The sequence below is a fragment of the Mesoplodon mirus genome (genome assembly GCF_964341445.2).
Source record: "Mesoplodon mirus genome assembly, chromosome: 4".
NCBI lineage: Eukaryota > Metazoa > Chordata > Mammalia > Artiodactyla > Ziphiidae > Mesoplodon > Mesoplodon mirus.
The window spans coordinates 127,334,581-127,357,872 of NC_138979.1; the positions used below are offsets into that span (position 1 = coordinate 127,334,581).

At 35.1% G+C, this 23,292-nt stretch overlaps 1 protein-coding gene across 7 annotated transcripts in view; it reads left to right on the forward strand.

Annotated features, from left to right (window-relative positions):
* Positions 1-23,292, forward strand: part of MIPOL1 (mirror-image polydactyly 1) — a 318,902-nt gene that overhangs the window by 183,579 nt on the left and 112,031 nt on the right. For all 7 annotated transcript variants that reach the window (XM_082618611.1, XM_082618610.1, XM_082618612.1 and 4 more), the window contains one exon: positions 20,683-20,777. In XM_082618611.1, the coding sequence (XP_082474737.1) occupies positions 20,683-20,777 (95 nt within the window). The remainder of the gene's footprint in view (positions 1-20,682; positions 20,778-23,292) is intronic.

The window sequence follows — 23,292 nt, forward strand, 5'->3', positions numbered from 1 at the left end:
GCCTCAGAACTGTGAGAGAATGATTCTTGTGGTTTTAACCCACCCAATCTCTTGCAATTTGTTCCAGTAGTCCTAGGAAACTAATATAATACTGCTTCCTGGTGACTTTGAGTTCTAAAATGGTTATATTCCAAAAAATGGTCTGTTTGTTTTTTGGTCGTATAAGTATTTTTCACAACCTACACGTAACATCAAACAGCTCAGGTGGTCCACTCTTCCTTCTTTAGGCTCCTTATAGCTTTTTCAGTGGTCATCAAACAGTTTTAGAGAAAAGCATATAAATATCCTCATTGTGTTGCCAAGTCATAGAAGGGCATTCTTTTTGTCCTGTACTTTGAAAATATGATTTTATTACAGGCCAGACTTTTAATATCTTTTCTATGGCCAGCAACAATGATAGCCATCATAGGCACATATCTAAGGAGGCTTTCTACCTCCATTTCTATAAAGTAAAAAATCTCAATAAATAATTTTGTATGTTTTGAGAGAATCAAAAGTGAACAAAAACTTTCGTTATAAAAGCCTCTGTATCACAGGTAACACAGAAACAGATCATACCTCTGTCTTAGAAGTATTGCATACAAGGTGTGCGGGACATTTGGCAGGTAAGATCTTTTCATTTTCTTTGGGAAGAAGTTTATAGACTGAAAAGAAACTGCCGAAATTTGCATTTACACTGTCTGCCTAATATCCAGATAAATGAGAAAAGTCTAGTTTATATTTGGACAAGATATCAACAATCTTTTGTTTTATGTTTTCTACGGTTTAAAACCCTCATAGAAATCAAGAAGACAATTTGAAATTCCATTTGTCAAATGAAAGTACCTAATAAGTAGGGGGGATGATTTTTGTTGCTCTCACTTGGCACATCACTTGACATGGTATAGAAAGCGTGATTGCCATTAAGTGCTGACAAAGTCAGCACTACACTGTAAGGGGCCAGCACAACTCATCAAAATCCCTTTTTGTTTATCCGTAGTTGCAGCCTCTGAGCCAAAATAGGTAATTTTACTCAGTTTCATAGAACAGTCAAGGAAACAAAACAATAATTTGTGTCTGTTTTGTGTCTGTTTTGTGTAGTATGCCCAGGCTAATGCAGCCTGATGTAATTTATTATTATTGGTGTGATTTGGGGAGACAAAAAAAAACATTTTGATTGATTTAGAAACACTTGCCTGTCTCACCCCAGACTTGGGAGATTCAGTTTCCGTATATTCTTTCACATCTCCCTCTCCAGCATGTCCAACCCCAAATTCTCTCTGCATATCTTACAGTATGTTCTGTTTTGATTGTTTATCTGCCTAATCTACCTGTGCATGTGTCCTCTCGTTTAGCCTTCATTTTTGGTGATGTCTGGGTCATGCTGGCATTGGGATTGTCATTCTCATTCTCATTATCTGAACTCTTAGAAAGCATGTTCATAATATTCACTGTGTTAAACATTAAACTAGCACTATCTTGATACAAAGCACAACAATTACTGCACAGAGGAAGTCAGAGATGAACTGTTAACACTGACAATGTACTTTTGTTGAACTTAAGTTGCATCACTAGGAGTGATGCAAAGATGAATGATCCATGATTGTGAACCACAAATCGTGGTTGCTAAATTAGTGGCCAGAGAAGAAAGCAGCAACTGCAGAGGAAAAGGCAGATAATTTTGCTGTGTCCATCAGATACTAAAACCAGTATTGCTTTCAGCCCTATTTTTTGGACTACCATATGAGTTTGTACTCCCCTCTGCCAAACTTGTGCACCCATTGCCAAAGATCGGAACTTTTTACATCCCATGGAGGGGTTTCCCAAAATGGTTGGTCAGCCTGTGGGCAACTCTGATGTCAGAGAGTGGACTCTTGAAAGTGAATCAAAGGAGGTTGTACTTGGTACGATAGAAATAAGGCAGTTTTGATGATTTTTTCCTGGAGGAATGATAAAATGTATGACTTGATAATACAGAGTTGGAGGAAAGTAATCTCACAGGTTTTAATAGAGTTAACTAGGGCAGGTATAGGAAGGTAGGAAAGACTGGCTTGGAGGCTGTTGGAGTATTTCATGAATGAAGTGCATAAGTTCAAATTACTGGGACTGGAGGTCATTGATAAGGATAGGACAAAGTTCAATGAACCCTGAAGGATCAATACTAACTCCCTATGGAGTCAATATTATGATCCAAAAGGAGGACTATTTGCCATTTGTACAAAAGGAAAACAAATACAACTTTTAAAAGTTTGAATGAATGATAGGAAAAGAAGTGGTGGAATTAAAGTTGTTTTTGCCCTGAATACCAGAGCTCCAGTAGGCCCTCTTGTCTTGGAAAGAAGCTATCTCTGTCCAGTTAATGATCATGCCCTAAGAGAAACTTGCCAATCTGCCTAATGAAGAAACTACTTACTAAATCTTGCTCATCACCACTCTTCCAAATACACTGCTGTAGTTTTCACATGTGCTGAGGGAACCCATATGGGCTGATATGAATAGGCTTGAGAGTTCACATGTAATTCAGAGAATTTGATTGCTGCATGGAGAAAGACCATATTCTGCCACACATTTGGCTCCAATTGAAGCTGTTTTAGTACAAGAAGAAAACTTAAAAATTAAAATAAGACTTCTTATGGAGGGTCAGATATTTTGAGGGAGTGATCAAAATAGACCAGCATTAAAAAAAAGATATCATAGGAGATTTGAACAACAGAATGATCAGGGACAAAAATCTAGTGATCTGGAAGAACAAAGAGAGAAAACAAAGAATTGGAGTGAAATGCTAGACAAAGAAAACCTAGTGTGTGGAAAACAGGAGTAACTCTAGAAGTGAAAGGAGTAGATGTAAGGGAAACCATATTCAAAGAAATAATAGATGAAAATTCACTTGAACCAAAGAAAAACTCAAGTTATCAAAATGAAAGTACATCGCAAGGACTGGGTAGAATAAATTTTTTATTCATATGTAAATGTATATACATATGTTAAATGTATAGATATATCTGGCTAAGATATCTGTACTCTGTTGGTGAAGAGAAAATGTTTCCTTTCCAGCATAGGAATAATGGTTTGCAAAGGAAAGAGCATCATACTTGTATTAAATTTCTCACCTGCAAAACTGATAGTAGAACAGTGCAACTATATTAATAAATCTTAAAGGAAATACTGCAATCTAAGAATCCTATATCCAAAATAGCATTTATACAAGTGGGCAAAGCAAAGACTTTTGTTTTTTAACAAGTAAGTCTAAGAAAGTTCCTGTTTATCCTTACTTGAAGAAGTATTATAGCCTAAAGAAAAGTAAAACAGATCTCAAAAGAAGGAAAGATAATGTATAAGAACCAGTGGTAGACAATATGCCTTAAAATTTATAGATAAATTTAAGCAGTGATAAGATGATTTTAACTGTGATATGCGTTGAGAAAGGATTCTCAAAATATGTCACATACAACAGGAAAAATCCAAAATATGGCATAGACTACAGTTTGTTTTTGCGATACGTGGGCCTCTCACTTTTGTGGCCTCTCCCGTTGCGGAGCGCAGGCTCCAGACGCGCAGGCTCAGCAGCCATGGCTCACGGGCCTAGCTGCTCCGTGGCATGTGAGATCTTCCCGGACCGGGGCCGAACCCGTGTCCCCTGCATCAGCAGGCGGACTCTCAACCACTGCGCCACCAGGGAAGCCCAAACCATATCTTTTTATGATATGATTTACATTTATAAAAATTTACTTTTTGAACAATAAGGAGACAAAGATATCTTTGTTATTTTTCAATATTTATATTCACTGAAAATATAATAAGATCGTATATACTACATGCTGGAAATACTAAAAGGAAAAGAAATTTGCCATCTATTGGGTAGATAAATGTACAAAAAATGCAAATGTAATTAGATGAATGCTATAATAGATATATACATACACAAGGTGAAGTGAAGCATAGGACAAAGAACAGTTTTTGTGGGGAGATTTGAAAGAATGCAGAGCAAGTTAATGAGTGTGCCAGTGAGCAAGGTGGGAAAGGCATGCTGAACAGTGGAAATGTATGTTATGGATGAGAAAATGCAGATGTGTATCCCAGGTTATTAAATCATACAGTAAAATTCTTAAATGGAAATGCATTGAAATTGGTGTGAAAATAAGATATCTGAAGCACCCCCTGTCGAAATTAGCTGTGAATACTTGAGTACTGTTCTGAGTTATCCCTAGGTATTTTTAAATTTCAAAAAAAGCAGCATTTAGAGGAATTGTGTACAGCAATCAGATATTCACTACGTATTGCCATTCTTTTTTTTGTGGAAGAGAGGGGATATATATTTCCTGGCTTATTTTTAAACAGCAGTGAGTTTAGGAGTAGGTTTCACTTGTGCCTTCCCTGTGTTTAGGTCACCTAGGATATAATGAGAGGACAGCCCTCTTGCTTCAGTAGTAGCTATGGCTGCCTTGGATGGTAACCACAACCTGTACCTTTCCACAGAGAAGAGAAAGCATGATCAGCTGCTGTATCACGTGTGTACTTTTCCAGTATTCCTGCGTAGTGCAGAGGGAAAGGAGGACTGCTCCAGTGTCAGGGTAGATGTTGGCTCTTAACAGTACTATGTGAGAAATTAGGTCTTGTCTTAGAACTGAGAAATCACAGAATAAATTCTATGGCCTAATAAAGATGTCCAGACATTAAAACCAACAGTTTGCTCCTCTATTTGCACATTTTGCTAGCTTCCATATATCAGGAGCTTCCTTATGAATTATATAGTTTTAAATATTACAAATTTTCATGGGAAATTGGTTTCATAGAAATGGACCATCTTTCTCTTTTTTTGTAATGTGCTTATCTCTCTTGTTTGTAATTATATAAATATTGAAAGTCCTGTAATTACATGGAATGTGGCAAGCTTCTGATTTTTCATATTGGAAAGCCAGAGTGCCCAAGTGGCAACCTAAGTAATATTTCTATAGAAAGTTTTCCTTTGTTCATTATTTTTTTTAATTACAGCCTCTTTTGGTGAAATGACTTATTAGCATGTTTTTTTTAGTGTTTCTGTCCCTATTAATTGTCCTGATGCCTAACTGAGGGCGTTCAGAACTGATAATCAGTAGCTTTTGTATTTAACTCTGGAAGAACAAGCTGCTTATGATGACCCAACAGAGACATGAGGAAGGTTTGTGAAAGGGGTGTATTCATCCAGCTCTAATCCTTATTTTCAGAAAGACAGTGTCTTTAAGTGTTCTCTAATTAGTGAATAGATATGGTTGTAAATTCTTGTAGATACCTCTTTTGTAGGATAGAGATGGATGCCTGGCTTGTTTAAAATCGTTGTTTTACATTTCTTTTAAGTGAAATTTTAATATGAACATTTGACAATAGAAAATAGGAAAAGTAATTTTTATACATATAATTATTCCTATTTTATTAGTATGCTTATTGTGATGTTTCTTTTTTAACATCATCATAATTGGAAACTTGAATATTGTATAAGATGATGTCTACAAAATAAAAATAAGGTTTTATGTTTTGTTTTCCTGCTTGCTTGTTTGCTTTGCTGATCTCCTTGTGTACATAAAATAATGTTTACTTCTATGAAGTAAATTCTTTTTGGGTTTGGTAAAATTGCTTCTACCAGTCACTGAGGAAATGTAAACTAGGGAACAAGACACTGATATTTAGTCCTACCAAGAGGAAATATATTGCTTCAGTGAACTGAATATAAAACATTATCAGTGAAAACACCTGGAAATCAAAAAGAACAGATTTTAGTTATGCTTCTCTTTTTCAAAGAACTTAATGCTTAGCTATTATTGTTAGTACTAGAGAAGTAAGTTGGCAGTGACATTTGAAATATGATAAATAAAAGCCTACCGAATGTCTGCTTCTACTATTAGCACTTGTCTGATTTCCTTCTCCAGAAATTGCATAATGGAAACTACCATAGGGTTAATGAGAGTCAAATACACAACCTTACTTGTAATAAATATATTCTCTATAACTGTGTAATGATAAAGTCATAGTTATTGAAACTACCGAAGTTATTGAAACAGTGGTATAGGAGCTTTTTGCCTTTATCACCTGTATTATTAATTGGAGATAATTACTACAGAGCAGCTGGCTGTTGGTTTTAGGGGGCATCAATTGTTCTTCTCACCCAACTGTTGGCTAATAAGGATAGTCAACACATCTGTTTCAACAGCTGGTAATTAACAAAAGCCTAATTGCTGCAACTCTTTTAACATCCAATCTGTGAAAAAGAAGGGATGTAGAAGAATATTATTTACTTTGTGCTTTGCGCTCTCTGAAACCAGTTTCTCTTTTTTCTCTCTCCCTCCACTTTTTTTTCCTTACTTTGAACACCACTGCCTTTGTATGAAGCATTGAATGGCAAGAGAACACAATATGGTAATCCAGAGCTTAACTTTTTCAGATCTTTGTTGGTGTTTCTTATTGCAACATTTCTTTGCTAACTTGCAAGATAAAATGGATCAAAAGCATTTTGAGTAGTTCCATACAACAGTTAAAATCCGCAGCAGTGTGCCCTAGGCTGTGTTGCTGTTGTCTGCAGCATCCAAAAGGAAACAGGGAATTCTCTTTTTTTTTATGCTTTTCACATGCTTAAACACAACTCCCAAATAATTCCACGTTCATATACAGAATTTTCGTTTAATGTTTATATTGATTAACACAAATGAAGTCAGGTTTAGCAGTTTCTCTTCCTTTGTTTTGTCATCTCTTAAAAACTTCAGTTGCTTTGTTTAATGACTCTATGTCAACTTAAAGTATTCAAGAAAACTTAATTTGTATGTGAAATCGTGCTTCCTCTGTTTTTCTTTAAAATGTGTTTTGGTCTTTTTTAAAACTTTGTCTTTAATTCAGATAACTTAAGTTATCTCTTGTTGATTTTTAAGATGACTAGGAAATTTACTGGCTTAGTGTTAGAAACCAGAGTAAAATGGTTTCACAAATGAGAGACTTATAAATTAACATTTCTTTTCTTTGAAATTTCTTAGTACTCTTATTTAATTATGAACTATTTCAGTAAAAATATCTTTCATATAACCTTGGTTATAAAGCTCTATATTTATGTTTTATATAATTGTAATTTTTGCTAGTTACATATTAATGTTTACCTATTTAAAAATTTCCATGTAGAATGTAACTTATTAAGATGTTGTTTTCCTTTGTATAAGAATATATTTTTCCAGTTATCATGGCTGATTTTTCAGTAACCTTTTCCATAGTCTTACATTTTCTTTATAGCCTATATATATAAAAACTTTTCAATTAATGAAATTTTTAATTTTAATTAGAGATTACATGATCATACTGATTTTCCTTTTAATACATTCATAAAATTTGAGATTAATGTTAAGGTTAATCTGATAGATGGTGATTATGGTACTCATTTAATATGAGTATTAGAAAATTCCTTAGCAAAAATGTTACTCAAGTTCACTTGATTAAACTCGCTTCACTAACTTTTCAGTTGGCAATATTTCTACGCAGGCAGTTCTTTAATTGTCGTTAGGTATGTTGAAAGGTATAGAAGAAATTCTACCCAAGTGCTTGCCATGGACTGAATTGCAGATTGCATAATTTCAAAATTTTTTGCTGGCAGGACAAGTTTAAGTTTAGTTCAGCAGGTGTTCAGGTGGTGAAGTGTATTATAGATGTAGTGAAAAAACATATAAGATCCTGAACAAATAAACAAAATACTGCTGACTAAAATTCTAACTAAACAGAAGAGCACCAGCCTGTAGAGAAATGTTTACAACTCCTGTAAAGGAGGGGAATATTGTCATTTTGGGAAATGTTTGCATCTTGAGTTTAAATAAGAATTTAATTTTCTCTGTGTGCTCATGTTCTTAGTACCAGAGAGAGCAAGCTTGGTGAAAGGAATGTATCATGCCATGAGAAAGGAGAACGGGCTTTTGGGGGGAACTCACATTCCAGCTGATGCTTTAAGTGTTTTCTTGCATATAATTTTTTTTCCAGAGGAAATAACCTCAAGAACAAGTGGTGTGATAGACAGAAAATCAATAATTTAATGGATATTCTCTGAAGACTATGAATACTGCATGATTAACCTGTTTTCTAGACATTAAAAGAAGCAAATCTCATTAAATGATGGATAGATTATTAGTGAAGCCAGTGAGATGGTCAGTGGTTTTGTACATATTGGTATAAATGACTTTCGGAGGTATAGTCAAGAAGTCCTGGGAGCCAGACATCTAATGGGATCTAACTAACAACAAATTTAAGATCAAGGTAGCATCTTCTGAGATAGAGTTCATTCAGTGGAAAAGATAGAGCCTCCACAGCCTGAATTAATGGACAAAGAAATGGTTCAAAATAAATATGTTAAATTACTTATGGCTTAAAAATTGAATGATATCATACACTAAAAATAAAAATACAAAAATAAGACTTTAAAATAAATGACAGTGAGCAGAAAAAGAGCTACAAATTGGAGTAAACTACGTTACCTTTAGAGTCATCACAGTAGGATATAACAGCTTGTTAAAAGTTGGAGAAGAGGTAAAGAAGAAGAGGCAAAGTAGTTAATGTACAGACTCAGGATTGTTTATTTAATGGATAGTTAAGAGTTCTGTACTCAAATTCTGGTTCTGACACTAACTTTTATTTATAACCTTAAAACCTGAGAGGTTTGGGGCCTCCCTGGTGGCGCAGTGGTTGAGAGTCCGCCTGCCGATGCAGGGGGTGCGGGTTCGTGCCCCGGTCTGGGAGGATCCCATGTGCCGCGGAGCGGCTGGGCCCGTGGGCCATGGCCTCTGGGCCTGCGCGTCCGGAGCCTGTGCTCCGCAGCGGGAGAGGCCACAGCAGTGAGAGGCCCGCGTACCGCAAAAAGAAAAAAAAAAAAAAAAAAAAAAAAAAAAACAAAAAAAACCTGAGAGGTTTAAGTAAATAATTTCCTAAGAAGTGGTTCTGCCACCACAAGGAATTTTTTTTCCTTAAGGATTCATCATGTTAGAGGTAGTTAATGGGGAATGATTCAACTTCTACTTTTCAACATTTTATCAATTAAATAATTACTTATATATACTTTTCTCCTTTAAAATAAGCAAGACTATGATAACTTCTAAGTATTTGTTAAATTAGAATATGTGGCAGTTATTGGAAATCAGACATCTAACAAGCTTATAATATAGTTTATCACTCAACTGAACCATGCTAGCTGCTGTAGTGATTCTGACCATTAAACTGTTCTAAAGAGTTTTCATTCTTATATTATATCGTATTTATTGTAGAACAAAGAGGCTATTGTTTAAAGACAGGAAGCAAAAGAAATACTAATCATGTCACACTAGTTAATACAGAGCTTAAAAGTTATGATATTGAAAATATTGTTAGGGTGACTGTGTTCAAAATTTTACTTTACATTTCATATATTTGGATTTTAGACTGGATAGCCACAGTGGGTTGTTCTCAGAGAAGGGCTTGCAAGTGGCAATCTGATACCTTCTCTTGTATCTTTTCTATTTAAAAGCAATTCAGAAAAATTATTAAATTATTAAAATAATTAAATCCAGTTAATGTACCAAATGTGAGAATTCCAAACATTAAATTATAAAAACAGTTTGGTCTACTTTTGATTGCATAATGTGTGTTAAATTTCAGTATAGGCTTTTCCTTCCTGAAGTGTGGCAAAAACATACTGTGGTGACCATTGTGCTGCTGACCTGCCAGGTCCTGGACAAAATCTAACTCATGCATTGCTAGACCCACAAAAAATAGAGGAAAGCTTCCAAAGATTTTACTTCACCAAAAAATTGGGAGTTGAACCAGAAACATCCCCCTCTCCAATGGTAAGCAAACCAATGTACCCCAGCTACACCAGGGGCAAACATCTATGGAAGTACTTTGATCTTCACTTGGGATCCCAATATGAGCCAGAAACTGCAGCATTAATCCAGACTTCTTGAACTTTATCTAGGAATTGTCCCCACTGGCTCCCTGATGAAACAGACACAACTTCTCCTGAGAGAAAGGCATCACCAATTTAGTCCAGCACAATTCCATAAATTATTATCTGGAAAATGTGAATTCACAACAAAGGTCAATCAAGCACATGAGAAAGAAAACCATTATAAATGGTAATCAACAGACACAACAAACCCAAAAAAGAGAACACAAAAACACAATAAAGTCATCCGTAGAATATAGAATAGCTATGAACGAAATGCTTCAATGAATATTTAAATAAATAGATTATGAATCACAACTATGTGAATAAACCACAGTGTTTTCTAGGAAACACCAGGCAAATCTGAAAAAGAATCACATACAATTTTCAAAAAAAGAAAAAAAACATGAAAATAACACATTTTCAGACAACTAAAAATTAAGTTAGTCATTTTCAGCTTTGTATTAAAGAAACTTTCTTTAAATAGAAGGAACATGATTCCATAAGGCAGGGGTCCCCAACCCCTGGGCCATGGACTGGTACCAGTCCACAGCCTGTTGGGAACCAGGCCACACAGCAGGAGGTGAGCAGTGGGCAAGCAAGCGAAGCTTCATCTGCCGCTCTCCATCACTCGCATTACCGCTTGAACCATTCCCCCCACCCCCGAGTCCTTGGAAAAATTGTCTTCCACGAAACCAGTCCCTGGTGCCAAAGAGGTTGAGGTTGGCTGCCATAAGGAACCTTCCAACCAGGAAGGAATGAAACACAAAAAAAGTGACAAGTATAAATGCACAATGACTCAAGAAAATAATATTAATAATGTCCTTTGGGGTTCAAACCTAAATAAGATGAATTATAATACATTTAAAGAACAGTAACAAATAAATTGGGAGGAAAGTAAATAGAGTTAAAGGACTTTAGGTCCTCCCATTGTCCAGGAATATTAATATTAGATTTATGATAAGTCAACTTGAGTCTTGTAATTTCTGGGATAGCTGTTAAAAGAATGTGAAGGAAGCATTATGTTCAAATAAGGAAGAGGAAATGTGATAATAAAAGAACCCAAAATATAACAAGAAAAGGTAATTTTAAAACAAAAATGTAACAGAACTAGCAGGACAAATAGAAAGCACAAAATAAGAATGTATACTTAAGCCCAAGTCTAGAGGTAATTACATTAAATGTAAAATGATCAAATGTCCCAGTTAAAAGACAAAGATTTTTAGACTGGAAAAAAATACAGGCAAACCTCATTTTATTGCACCTTGCTTTATATTGTGCTTCACAGATACTGAGTTTTATACAAATTGGAAGTTTGTAGCAACACTTTGTCAAGCAAGTCTATCAGCACTGTTTTTCCAACAGCATTTGTTCACTGTGTGTCACATTTAATAATTCTCACTATGTCAGACTTTTTCATTATATTTGTTACGGTTATCTGTGATCAGGGATCTCTGATGTTACTATTGCAAAAGGATTATGACGCACTGAAGGCTCAGATGATGGTTAGCATTTTTTAGCAATAAGTATTTTTTAATTAAGGTATGCACATTTTTTTAGACATAATGCTATTGCACACTTAATAGACTACAGTATAGTATAAACATAATATTTATATGCACTGGGAAACCAGAAAATTCATGTCACTTTGTTTATTGAAATATTCACTTTATTGTGGTGGTCTGGAACCGAACTCGCAATATCTCTGAGGTCTACCTTTATGCTGTTTACAGTAGTCGCGTCTAAACCTAGGCATGTAAAGAAGATTGACGTTAACAGGATATAAAAAAGATACGCCATGCAAACACAAATAAAAAGAATGCTGTTGAAACTCTATTAATATCAGGGAAAATAGAATTTAAAGCTGCAAGGTTTTTAAATTCATTTATTTTGCTTTATATACAATAGGTGAAATCATGGCTCACTGACAAGATGGTTTCCTGTCACAATGCAGTGTTACCATGCAAGCACGTGGTTGCCATACAACCACTATTAACTCCTTTTTTTCCTTCCTATCATTATGTGCCCTGGCAAACCTGTTCTAGAACAGTGTGAATTTCAGGTATTTTGTTTCATCGCCCCCAGAAACATGTTCATCTAGACAAATCAAACATTTCCTTTCTTCATTTCTCCATGTATCTGACATCATTAACCAAAAACTTATAAAGACCAACAGATATTCAGCAGGCTCTATGTAAACCTGTAGTCTCTGGCACTTTAGATACATAGTCAGCAGACTATGGCCTCTGGACCGGCTGCCTGTTTTTATAAATAAAGTTTTTTTTATGAACAGCCATGCTTGTTCATTTACATATTGTCTATGGCTGCTTTCACTTTACAACAATAATTGAGTAGTTACAACAGAATCTTTATGGCTCACTAGTCTAAAATATTTATTATGATCATAGTCCTTAACAACCATGCTTTAGATGACCACATGGCTTGAACTTACACTTTAAGCCCAATTCCTTCTCACCTTATTGACCTGTTACTTGATACAATGCTATTCCTTACTGACATAAAGTTATTTCCACAATAATTTCACATCAAAGTTTCAATCGTGTCTATTGTACAGCTTATATATTTGTTCACTTTGATATGGCTATACAGTATGGTAAGTTATCTCATTTTATCATTGTATAATCATCCTGAAACATGATGATTATCACCCCCATTTTATCAGAGAGAAAATTGAAGTTCAGTGGCTCTAACCTGTTCAGTTATTCATAGAATAATTCAAAGAACTAATTGCTGGAAGTCAAACCCAAGTTTGTCCTTAATCACTGTGCCGTGCTCTCTTTCTTGCATACTTCTCTCTACCCTCCTTTTCTCTGTTTCATGGTTTCTGCTCACTGCTCGTAGGCCATTGTCTGCCTATGAATGTTTTTATTTCTGCTTGAATTTCTTTCCTCTCTCATGTCAGATGATAGATCACTAGACAGTGCATATATGCCTGCTTTTAAGTCTAGAACCTGATCATCCTTGGTCTGAGAGACATGACATGAGGACAAAACATAACAACCTCTGAGGAATAACCTTGGAAGAGCAATACACTGTAGTAATATACTGTGGTGGACAATCCCAGTCTTCCTATGAAGGGGAAATGTAATTGAAATCAGTAATTTGTATCTTTCTGATATAGTAGCTTCTAATTTTTTTAGATATCCTTTTACAGTGTTTCTTTACTAGGTTCTTAACATGCTTCTGAGGTTCAAAAGTCAAATACTAGAATGGCTATAGTCATATTGTTTGAGCCATTGTGTAATCAGACATATTGTTTGAAAACATCTAATAAGGTATCTTACAGATGTGTTTAATAATGTAGCACAGTCTATATACTTGTGGTTACTCTGTAAAACACTTCTATTAAAACAATTAACACACATGTTAATTGCATGTTAATAATAAGCAATATTTTCCAGATAGTTGTATTCTAGTTCCACTTTCCTTCTAACCAGCTATGAAACCTTGAACAATTTCCAAATGTTTCCCTAAACGTGTTGTATTAGCAACAATTTCCTAACCTAAAAAAAGTAGGGGACTGTATTACCTCTGAGATCCTTTTCAGGTCTAACATTATTTGATTCCGTGATTTAATTTGTGCTGTATGTTTCTTGATTTAACAGATATCACACATAAAATCAGATGCCTATGGACTTATATGTACTACCAAATGTAAAATACATAGCTAGTGGGAAGCAGTTGCGTAGCACCGGGAAATCAGCTGGGTGCTTTGTGACCACCTTAGAGGGGTGGGATAGGGAGGGGTGGGAGGGAGACACATGTATAACTGATTCACTTTGTTATAAAGCAGAAACTAACACACCATTGTAAAGCAATTATACTCCAATAAAGATGTTAAAAAAAAAAGATCAAATGCCTCTGTTCTCTGATAAAAACAGATTTCTGTTAATGGTCTTGCAGGTTCCAAAGGAAGGCTTAACTGTATCAGACTATTACTATTAAAAACACATTCAAAAACAAACATAACAAGATGTAAAGTAAGATAAAAGTGGTTTCTCCACAATATCTATAAAAAATAGTGTTCAGTGATGTGAATAGTATAGTCTTTTCTTTGTCATTCCACATTACTAGGTAAAATTCTAAGGAAACGATGTAGTTCATTTCTAATCCAGTAGTAGTACGAATGGTTGTCCTATTTAAATGGCATTGCTGAAGATATAGTTTAGAAATAATGAGATACTTAATTATAAGGTTAACCTAACATTAGTTAACCAACATTTTTTTCAGTCAATTTAGGTAAATAAGTTCTGGAGAAGTGATAATATATAGCATAGTAACAATACTGAATCATATATTTGGAAGTTACTACGAGAGTAAATCTTAAAACTTTTCATAACGAAAAAAAATTTGTAATCATGTGAGGTGACAGATGTTAACTAAACTTATTGTGGTATTTATTTTGCAGTATGTATATACACCAAATCATTATGTTGTACACCTAAAGTTAATATAATGTTGTATGTCAATTTTATCTTAATAAAACTGGAAATAAAAAAAGAGAAAAGATACAACACACACACATACACACACACATCCCAGAATGCTGTATATTGAAGTATAAGGGAGAAATATGTATTTTGGACCAAATAAGCTTGAATATGTATTTGAGTTCTATCAGTCACTCGCTCTGTTATATTTACAAGTTGCTTAATGTTCATGAACCTCAGTTTTATCACCTGCAAAATAGGGATACTAGGAGCTATCTCATAGATTGATTGTGAGGATAGACTATAGTAATGGATTTCAAGTATTTGGTACAATGTCCAACCCATAGAAGGCATTCAACAAATGGCATTGCTATTGTATTGATAGTTAACCACAAATGGTTTTTGTTTTGTTTTGTTTTTTATAAATTTATTTATTTATTTTTGGCTGCGTTGGGTCTTCGTTGCTGCATGCGGGCTTTCTCTAGTTGTGGCAAGCGGGGGCTTCTCTTATTGTGGAGCACAGGCTTTAGGCACACGGGCTTCAGTAGTTGTGGCACACAGCAGGCTCAGTAGTTGTGGCTCCTGGGCTCTAGAGCTCAGGCTCAGTAATTGTGGCGCGTGGGCTTAGTTGCTCCACAGCATGTGCGATCTTCCCGGACCAGGGCTTGAACCCATGTCCCCTGCATTGGCAGGCGGATTCTTAACCACTGCACCACCACAGAAGCCCTTGTTTTGTTTTTTATTGAAGTATAGTTGATTTACAATGTTGTGTTAATTTCTGCTGTACAACAAAATGATTCAGTTATACATATGTATATATACATTCTTTTTTATATTCTTTTCCATTATGATTTATCACAGGACTTTGAAAATATTTCCCTGTGCTATACAGTAAGACCTTGTTATTTATCCATTGTATATATAATAGTTTGCATCTGCTCACCCCAAACTCCCACTCCATCCCTCCGCCACCCACCTCCCCCTTGGCAACCACAAGTCTGTTCTCTTATGTCTGTGAGTCTGTTTCTGTTTCACAGATAAGTTCATTTGTGTCATATTTTAGATTCCACATGTAAATGATATCACATGGTATTTGTCTTTCTCTTTCTGAATTACTTCACTTAGTATGATAAGCTCTAGTTCCATCCATGATGCTAAAATGGCATTATTTCATTCTTTTTTATGACTGAGTAGTATTCCATTGTATATATGTTATCTTCTTTACCCATTCATCTGTCAGTGGACATTTAGGTTGTTTCCATGTCTTGGCTATTGTGAATAGTGCTACTATGAACATAGGTGCTACTATGAACGTAGTGCTACTATGAACATAGTGCTACTATGAACATCCTATGTATCTTTTTTTTTTAATTTATTTTATTTTTGGCTGCGTTGGGTCTTCATTGCTGCATGCAGGCTTTTCTCTGGTTGCGGTGAGTGGGGGCTACACTCCCTTGCGGTGCTCAGGCTTCTCATTGTGGTGGCCTCCCCTGTTGCGGAGCAAGGGCTCTAGGCACGCAGGCTTCAGCAGTTGTGGCATGGGGGCTCAGTCGTTGTGGCTCATGGGCTCCAGAGCGCAGGCTCAGTAGCTCAGTAGTTGTGGCGCATGGGCTTAGTTGCTCCGCGGCACGTAGGATCCTCCTGGAACAGGGCTCGAACCCATGTCCCCTGCCTTGGCAGGCGGATTCTCAACCACTGCGCCACCAGGGAAGCCCCTATGTATCTTTTTGAATTATAGTTTTGTCTGGGTATATGCCCAGGAGTGTAATTACTGGATCATATGGCAACTCTATTTTTAGTTTAAGGAACTTCGTATTGTTGTCCATAGTGGCTGCACCAACATACATTCCCACCAACAGTCTAGGAGGATTCCCTTTTTTCCACACCCTCTCCAGCATTTGTTATTTGTAGACTTTTTAATGATGGCCATTCTGACTGTTATGAGGTGGTATCTCATTGTAGTTTTGACTTGCATTTCTCTAATAATTAGCGATGTTGAGCATCTTTTCATGTGCCTGTTGGCCATCTGTATGTCTTCTTTGGAGAAATGCGTATTTAGTTTTTCTGCCCATTTTTCGACTGGATTGTTTGTTCTTTTTTGTTCCTGAGTTGTATGAACTGTTTGTATATTTTGGAAATCAACCCCTTGTCGGTTGCATCATTTGCAAATATTTTCTCCCATTCCGTAGGTTGTCTTTTCATTTTGTTTATGGTTTCCCTTGCTGAAGCACAAATGTTTTTAAGTTTTATCAATTTAGGAAGCACACTTGGCAGTTTCTTTATAATGTATATAACTTCACAGAGTATGTAACTTTTAAGTATATAAACACACACAATTATCATGGGACCCAGCAATTCCAGTCCTTGGTGGTTATGTAAATAAGAGAAATGAAAGCATATTTCCACAAAATGATCAATATGCAGATGTTTATAGCTGCTTTATTAAAACTGCCAAAAGGTGGAAACAATCCAAATATTCATCAACTGGTGAATGAATATACACATTGTTGTACATCCATGCAATGGAATATGCTCAGTGATATAAAGGAATGAACTACGGATACATGTAATAATATGAATGAATGTTAAAAGCATTAAGTAAAAGAAGCCAAATTCAAAAGGCTGCCTACTATATGATATTTGTATGGCGTTCTAGAAAACGGAAACCTATAGGGGTGAAAATCACATCAGTGGTTTCCAGGGGCTGCGTGTAAAGGAAGGACATTGACTGCATTGTTGCATGAAGGAACATTTTGGGGTAGTGAAAATATTCTGTATCTTGACTGTGATTGTTATTATATGACTCTATACATTTTTCAAAATTTACACAACTGTACATCAAAAATGGGTGAATTTTTACTTTGTCTAAATTATAACTCAATAAGCCTGCCTAAAAAAATTCATCCATGTATATACTTACATATGTGATGCATGTTTTACTTCAATAAAATTTTTGCCTAAAAATTCAAGTTTAAAAAGTGCTATACTTCTGTAAAATGTCTAGCATACAGTTGTCCATACAGTCGTCCCTCGTTATCTGGAGGGCATTGGTTCTAGAACCCCCACAGATACCAAAATCTGCGGATGTTTACATCCCTTATTCGGCCATCAAGTAACTGTGGATGTGGAACCCACAGATACAGAGGACTAATGGTATATAGAAATTCTGACTCACTGTAGGCTTTGCTCAAAAATACGTTTTTAAGTATGTTTATCCAAAATTTCAAGGTAGAATATAAATATAAAGATTCCAAATAGTAAGTAAAAAGGAGAATATAGATATTTTAATCCAGTATAAGTAGAGGAAAAAAGAAACAAAGGAAAAGGATGCCAAATATGAAAAACATGTAAAAATAAGTCCAAATATATCTGTAATCCCAATGTACTGCACATGTTCACAACGTGTGAAAGTAACTATAATCAGGATACACGTATTAATACAAATAAGAGTCAAAAGCATAATACTATCCCAAAAAGCAATTGTCTGCGAATGTGTAGAGTATCATTTATATAAAGTTTAGAAACATGTAAATAATCAGCTGTATTATCTGTAAGTACGTAACTACATAGTAAATGTATAAAATATTCTTGAAATTGATGAACCCAAAATCATGGAAGTGTTTCACTTTGGGGGTTGGAGGGAAGGAAGGGAATGTAGCTAGTGAGTGCAACACATGGGTTGGGGTGGGGGATTTCTTTTTTAATAGGAAGCAAAATAACAAAAATTCTTTTAAATTTAAAACAAGGTTTTTAACAGTGTGTAAAAAGTACCATCAATATTGTAAATAGATGTATTTAGTTGCAAATATACATATATGCTTGTATGTGTATAGGCTATTTCTGGAAGGATATACAACAAATAGGTAACTGGAAATTTCAGAAGGAGATTTGTAGTACTGAAGATTGGGGGTGGGAGATTTACAAGTAATTACCAGAAATATGGGAAATATGATGACAGAGAAACAGGAAAAGTATGTTGTTTGCTAATTTTTTGTTTTTGAGATGAAATATATTTTTGACTTGTAATGTGATGGAATTATATGATATTAATAATGGAAGTAGGAAATGCAGTAGACGTAAGTGGCACATTTAAGTTAGTTAAATTTTCTTACATTGCATATACCATAAATCCAACTCAAACTAGCCTAAGCCAAGAAAAAAAAAAAAAGATTTATGTACCCAGCAAGTCCAAGAAATGGATCTAGATCTGTCTGGTGTACCAGGATCCAGGATACAAATGACCTCATCAAGATTCAGTTTTCTTCTGGGCCTAGTGGGGTGGACTACTCTGTTTGAACGATCTAGATCAGATATACCTGAGGTAGTGGGGAAGGAAGTTCATCCTAGCCACCAAGACTGAACAGGATCACTGTGGCAAAGTTGACCAGGTAAGCGTATATCTGATAAAGTAGCGGAAGGAGCTTGTAACGCCAGAAAGTTTATAATAACTTTGAACATAGTCACCAGGGCCTAAATACAAGATTAGGCATTTGGAATTGATAAATTAAGTGGATTGCTATGAAGCAACACCAGATCTTCGTAGCCAACTAAATATAGGAAGAGAAGTGAAATATTCATTATTACCAAAGCATGGGAATTTACAGTTCTCACGGTCTCATTTTCATTGCAGAAATTTCTTAGGCAGAATCTTCGTTACGACTTTTTCCTGCTAGAACAGTGTTGGTTTTGTTTCTTAGTTTGGGTTTTTTGGGGGGGTTTAGGTTTGCTTTTTGCAGAAGTACCAGGTACAAAATCTTCAAAATAATCATCTTTTTATTAACATTGCCTTAACATTATTAACATTAACATTGTCACATATTTATTTAGCAAATTCTCAATTACCTGTCAAATAGTTGATATTTCTTAAATTACATGCAACAGGATGTCTGATGTTTTGTAAGTTGAATGTGATATATCCTTTTTTGGGCAATTCTTTTTGATTTGTTATTAGTCACATTGGGTATCTGGTCTTCCAAGTTACCATTTCAATCACATATTATAGTATACTGAAAACTGGCAAAGCTGTTAATTATTGGCATCAAGAACCAGCTTTACATGCTTTTTTAATAATTTTTGAGACTGTTTCATCTATAATTCTAGAATGTGACATGTTGAAGCAAGCACTCAAACATCTTAAATTTAATTAAAAAGTAACTCTTTGTTAGAATTTGCTAGCCCAGATAGAGAACTAATTAATTAATTTAGTGCCTAATTTTATATACAAAGATCTAAACTGCTGCATGCTTTTATAATCTGCATTATTAAAATAGAAAAGTGGCATTGTCTAATGTTCATTTATATTACACTCATTAATTTTCCTATGATCAGATTTCACAATTTGTTTTGTGACTTTGTTCTTATGCAAGAAAATAATTTCAGTGAAGTCATATGATTTCAGCAAAATTAGTGAATTTCTGCCTCCAACTTTTGATTACTTTTTAATTATTACAATTAGTGTAGTTTGTGAGGTATGTGATACCAGTTTGCTTTGTGTTATCTATCAAACACCATTTAAAGTGAAAGATAGCCTTTTCATGGAAATTAAACTTTGAATAAACAAAACTGAAATCTGACTTACCAGTACCATACTTTAAATGTTGGGTTGATAACTCTTTTTGACTATGCCTGAAATTCAGTGGGAATGATGGTTGGAAGGTAGCAATTCTTTTTAAATTACTAGTTTGAACCCTATTGAAACACTGATTAAGACTCTTTAAAATTTGAGTATTATAGGCAGAGACGAACAATAACATCCCTTGAATAAAATATTTCTAACATTCAAGATTGCTGCCATTCTCCCTTTAGAGATTTTTTTTTTTCTGCAGAAAAGGAATTGAAGAGGTTAAATCATATCTGTAAGAATCAGGTTGTAGTCTTGTGTATTTTTTTTCATGTTAAATATCAAAGATGACTTAACATATTTAGAATTTTCTGAGTTTCTATTAATAAAGTTAAAAGAAAATCTAGCAATCAGGCAGTGGAGCCACATAAAATTTATATGTGAAACACCCACTGCGCTTATCTCTAGATAATGCTCTGAACCCACGTTCCACTTTCTGAATTCTGTGTATAAAGTTAAACATTGCAGAAAGGCATATATCTGATGATACAGGTGAATAAGGTTGAAGTTTAGTAATGAGCAAAGTTGGTAAATTTAATATGTTCATGTCTTTAGTATTTCTGTTATTAATATAATTGGGTTATTTTGTGGGAAATTATGAACCACTACTAAAAATATGATAGGTTTTAAACTCCCAGAAATTAAACTTCTATTCATACTATAGTACTGTATTTTAATGTACCAAACTAATATTAAGTTTCTTAAAATATTAATTGCAGGCAAAGTTGTTAGCTATGCAACAAGCCAGAGAAACTGCAGTTCAACAATACAAAAAACTGGAAGAAGAAATCCAGACACTTCGAGTTTACTACAGGTAAAATTCTTTTTATCCTAGGCATAAATAAATGTTAGTTTGGGAAATGTTTCTACCTAATTTTATAGTGGTGAATGAGGAAATACCTCAATGAAATTAAACGTTATTCACTTAAGACATTTTTGTAGTTTCAAAATGATTCAGGCATAAAATATTAATTATTGTACCTTTTTTCCTTCCTGTATTTGGTAAAGTATAAGTTTAGACTCCCATTATAAAATGGGAATTATAAAATTTACATAGCTCTTAACTAGTTGTCTAAATGGAAGCTGCTTAGCTCTTGAACAATTGCTCATCTAAATGGCACCTCTAAAATGATGGCATACATTTTTTAAATAGTACATGAAAAGCAGTTAATAATAGCCTTTCACCTATCATAGTATGAGAAGTTTCTAAAGGAAGGCCACTAAAGGATTTTTAAGACTTATTTAATTTATGCTCCAAGAGTAGTTGTGAAATTAATTCAGTAGGTCACACTGGCATTTTTTAATGAAAAGAAATAGAATAGAAAATGTCAGAGTGCAGAAAGGGTAAATATTGTTTTGTGATATTTTTGTTTCAGTTTTGTGTTGTGTGAGAGAGAAATAAGATTGTGTCTTGGGCTGTATTTAAAATATATATTCTCGGGCTTCCCTGGTGGCGCAGTGGTTGAGAGTCTGCCTGCCGATGCAAGGGACACGGGTTCATGCCCCGGTCTGGGAAGATCCCACATGCCGCAGAGTGGCTTGGCCCGTGAGCCATGGCCGCTGAGCCTGCGCGTCCGGAGCCTGTGCTCTGCAACGGGAGAGGCCACAACAGTGAGAGGCCCGCGAACCGCAAAAATAAAATATATATTCTCACAGTGGATCATAGTCTAAAAAAAAAAAAAGGTTTGAAAAGTGATGTACAATGCCCTGCGTATTTTTTAATACTCACAAAGATTTTAAAAACCTTGTCTGAAATGTAAGAATTCACTAACTGGGGCTGTAGGTTATTGAAAGATTTTTTTTTAAAATTTGGTCCCCCTCTTAAAATATAAGTACATAAAATGTAATTAAATCAAAATCAGTTTTACTGAAATAAAATACGTGCCATTATTAATACATTATTAATATATTAATAATTAAATAACTAGATCTAACAGCAAGTCTATTAAAAACTGTAATTTCAAAGTAGTAATGACTGTAAATGGTATTTTGAGGATAACTGCAAACACTGAAATGTGACATGAAAATACCAGTGGTTTCTATGGCGTAAACTCTCAAGAGCCACTAATAATACTACTATAGTTTGTTGCCTGTGTTCATAATTGTAGGAAATACTGTATTTAACATGAGAGTGAAAAATAAAGATGAAAATTTTTTCCCATCCTCCTGTGAAGAACCCATGTTTTGGAGCAATGTTATTGACATATACAGTAATTGGTTATTGTTACGGGTTGAATTGTGTCCCTCAAAAAAATATATTGAAGTCTTAACCCCTAGTACCTCAGAATGTGATCTTATTTGGAAATAGGGTCTTTACAGAGCTAATCAAGTTAAAATGAGGTCATTAGCATGGGCTTTAACCCAGTATGACAAGTTTTTATAGAAAGTAGAAATTTGGACACAGAGCCACAAGCAGAGAGAGAAGACTATATGAAGACCCAGGGCAAAGACAGCCTTGTGCCTGGAGTGATGCATCTACAAGCACATGAATACCAAGGACTGGCAGCAAACACCAAAAGCTAGCAGAGGCATGGAAGGATTCTCCCTTATAGCTGTCAAAGAGGACACAACCCAGCAGAAACCTTTATTTTGGACTTATAGCCTCCAGAACTGTGAGACAATAAATTTCTGTTGTTTTAAGCCCCCTAGTTTGGGTACTTTGTCACAGCAGCCCTAGGAAACTAATACAGTTATCAAATACCAAGTATGTTTGTTTGATGACTGCCTGTGGGGAATCATTTGCTTGCAGTTAGAATCAGTAGGCACATAGGTAAGCAGAACCCTGATAGCAGTTGAAGACATCCCATCCTTTTTTTTTTTTTTTAAGAGAGTAAATGTAACAGTCTTTCCTCTGTATTTTACACCAGTGAATTCTCAACTGTAACTGTGCATTAGAATCACTTGAGGAGCCTCTAAAAGTCCTGATCCCCATCCCATCGCAGGCCAATTACTTCAGAATCTCTTGGGGTAAGACTCAGCTATCAGTGTGTTTCAAGCTCCTTAGAAATTCCCTTGTGCAGCCAAGTTTGAAGGCTGCCATTTTACATTCACACTTCAGTTAAGTGCATTAAATTAGGGTTGCTTCTTGGTAGAATAATAGAAGCACTTATTAAACCCTTTATTAAGACTTATGAATAATGTGTGATTTGTGCCCAGACCTTGGATATTGCAGTATGGTATGTAGTAGTTTCATCCCATTGGTAGGGAGAGTTTTTATGGAAACCTCTCCTGCCGTCCTTGTGAGATAGGACAGCAGGTGCTCTGTTGTTAAAGTGACAGTGTCTGAGAATGCTGAGAGCAATGCTTAACCTTGCAAAAATTGACTTTAC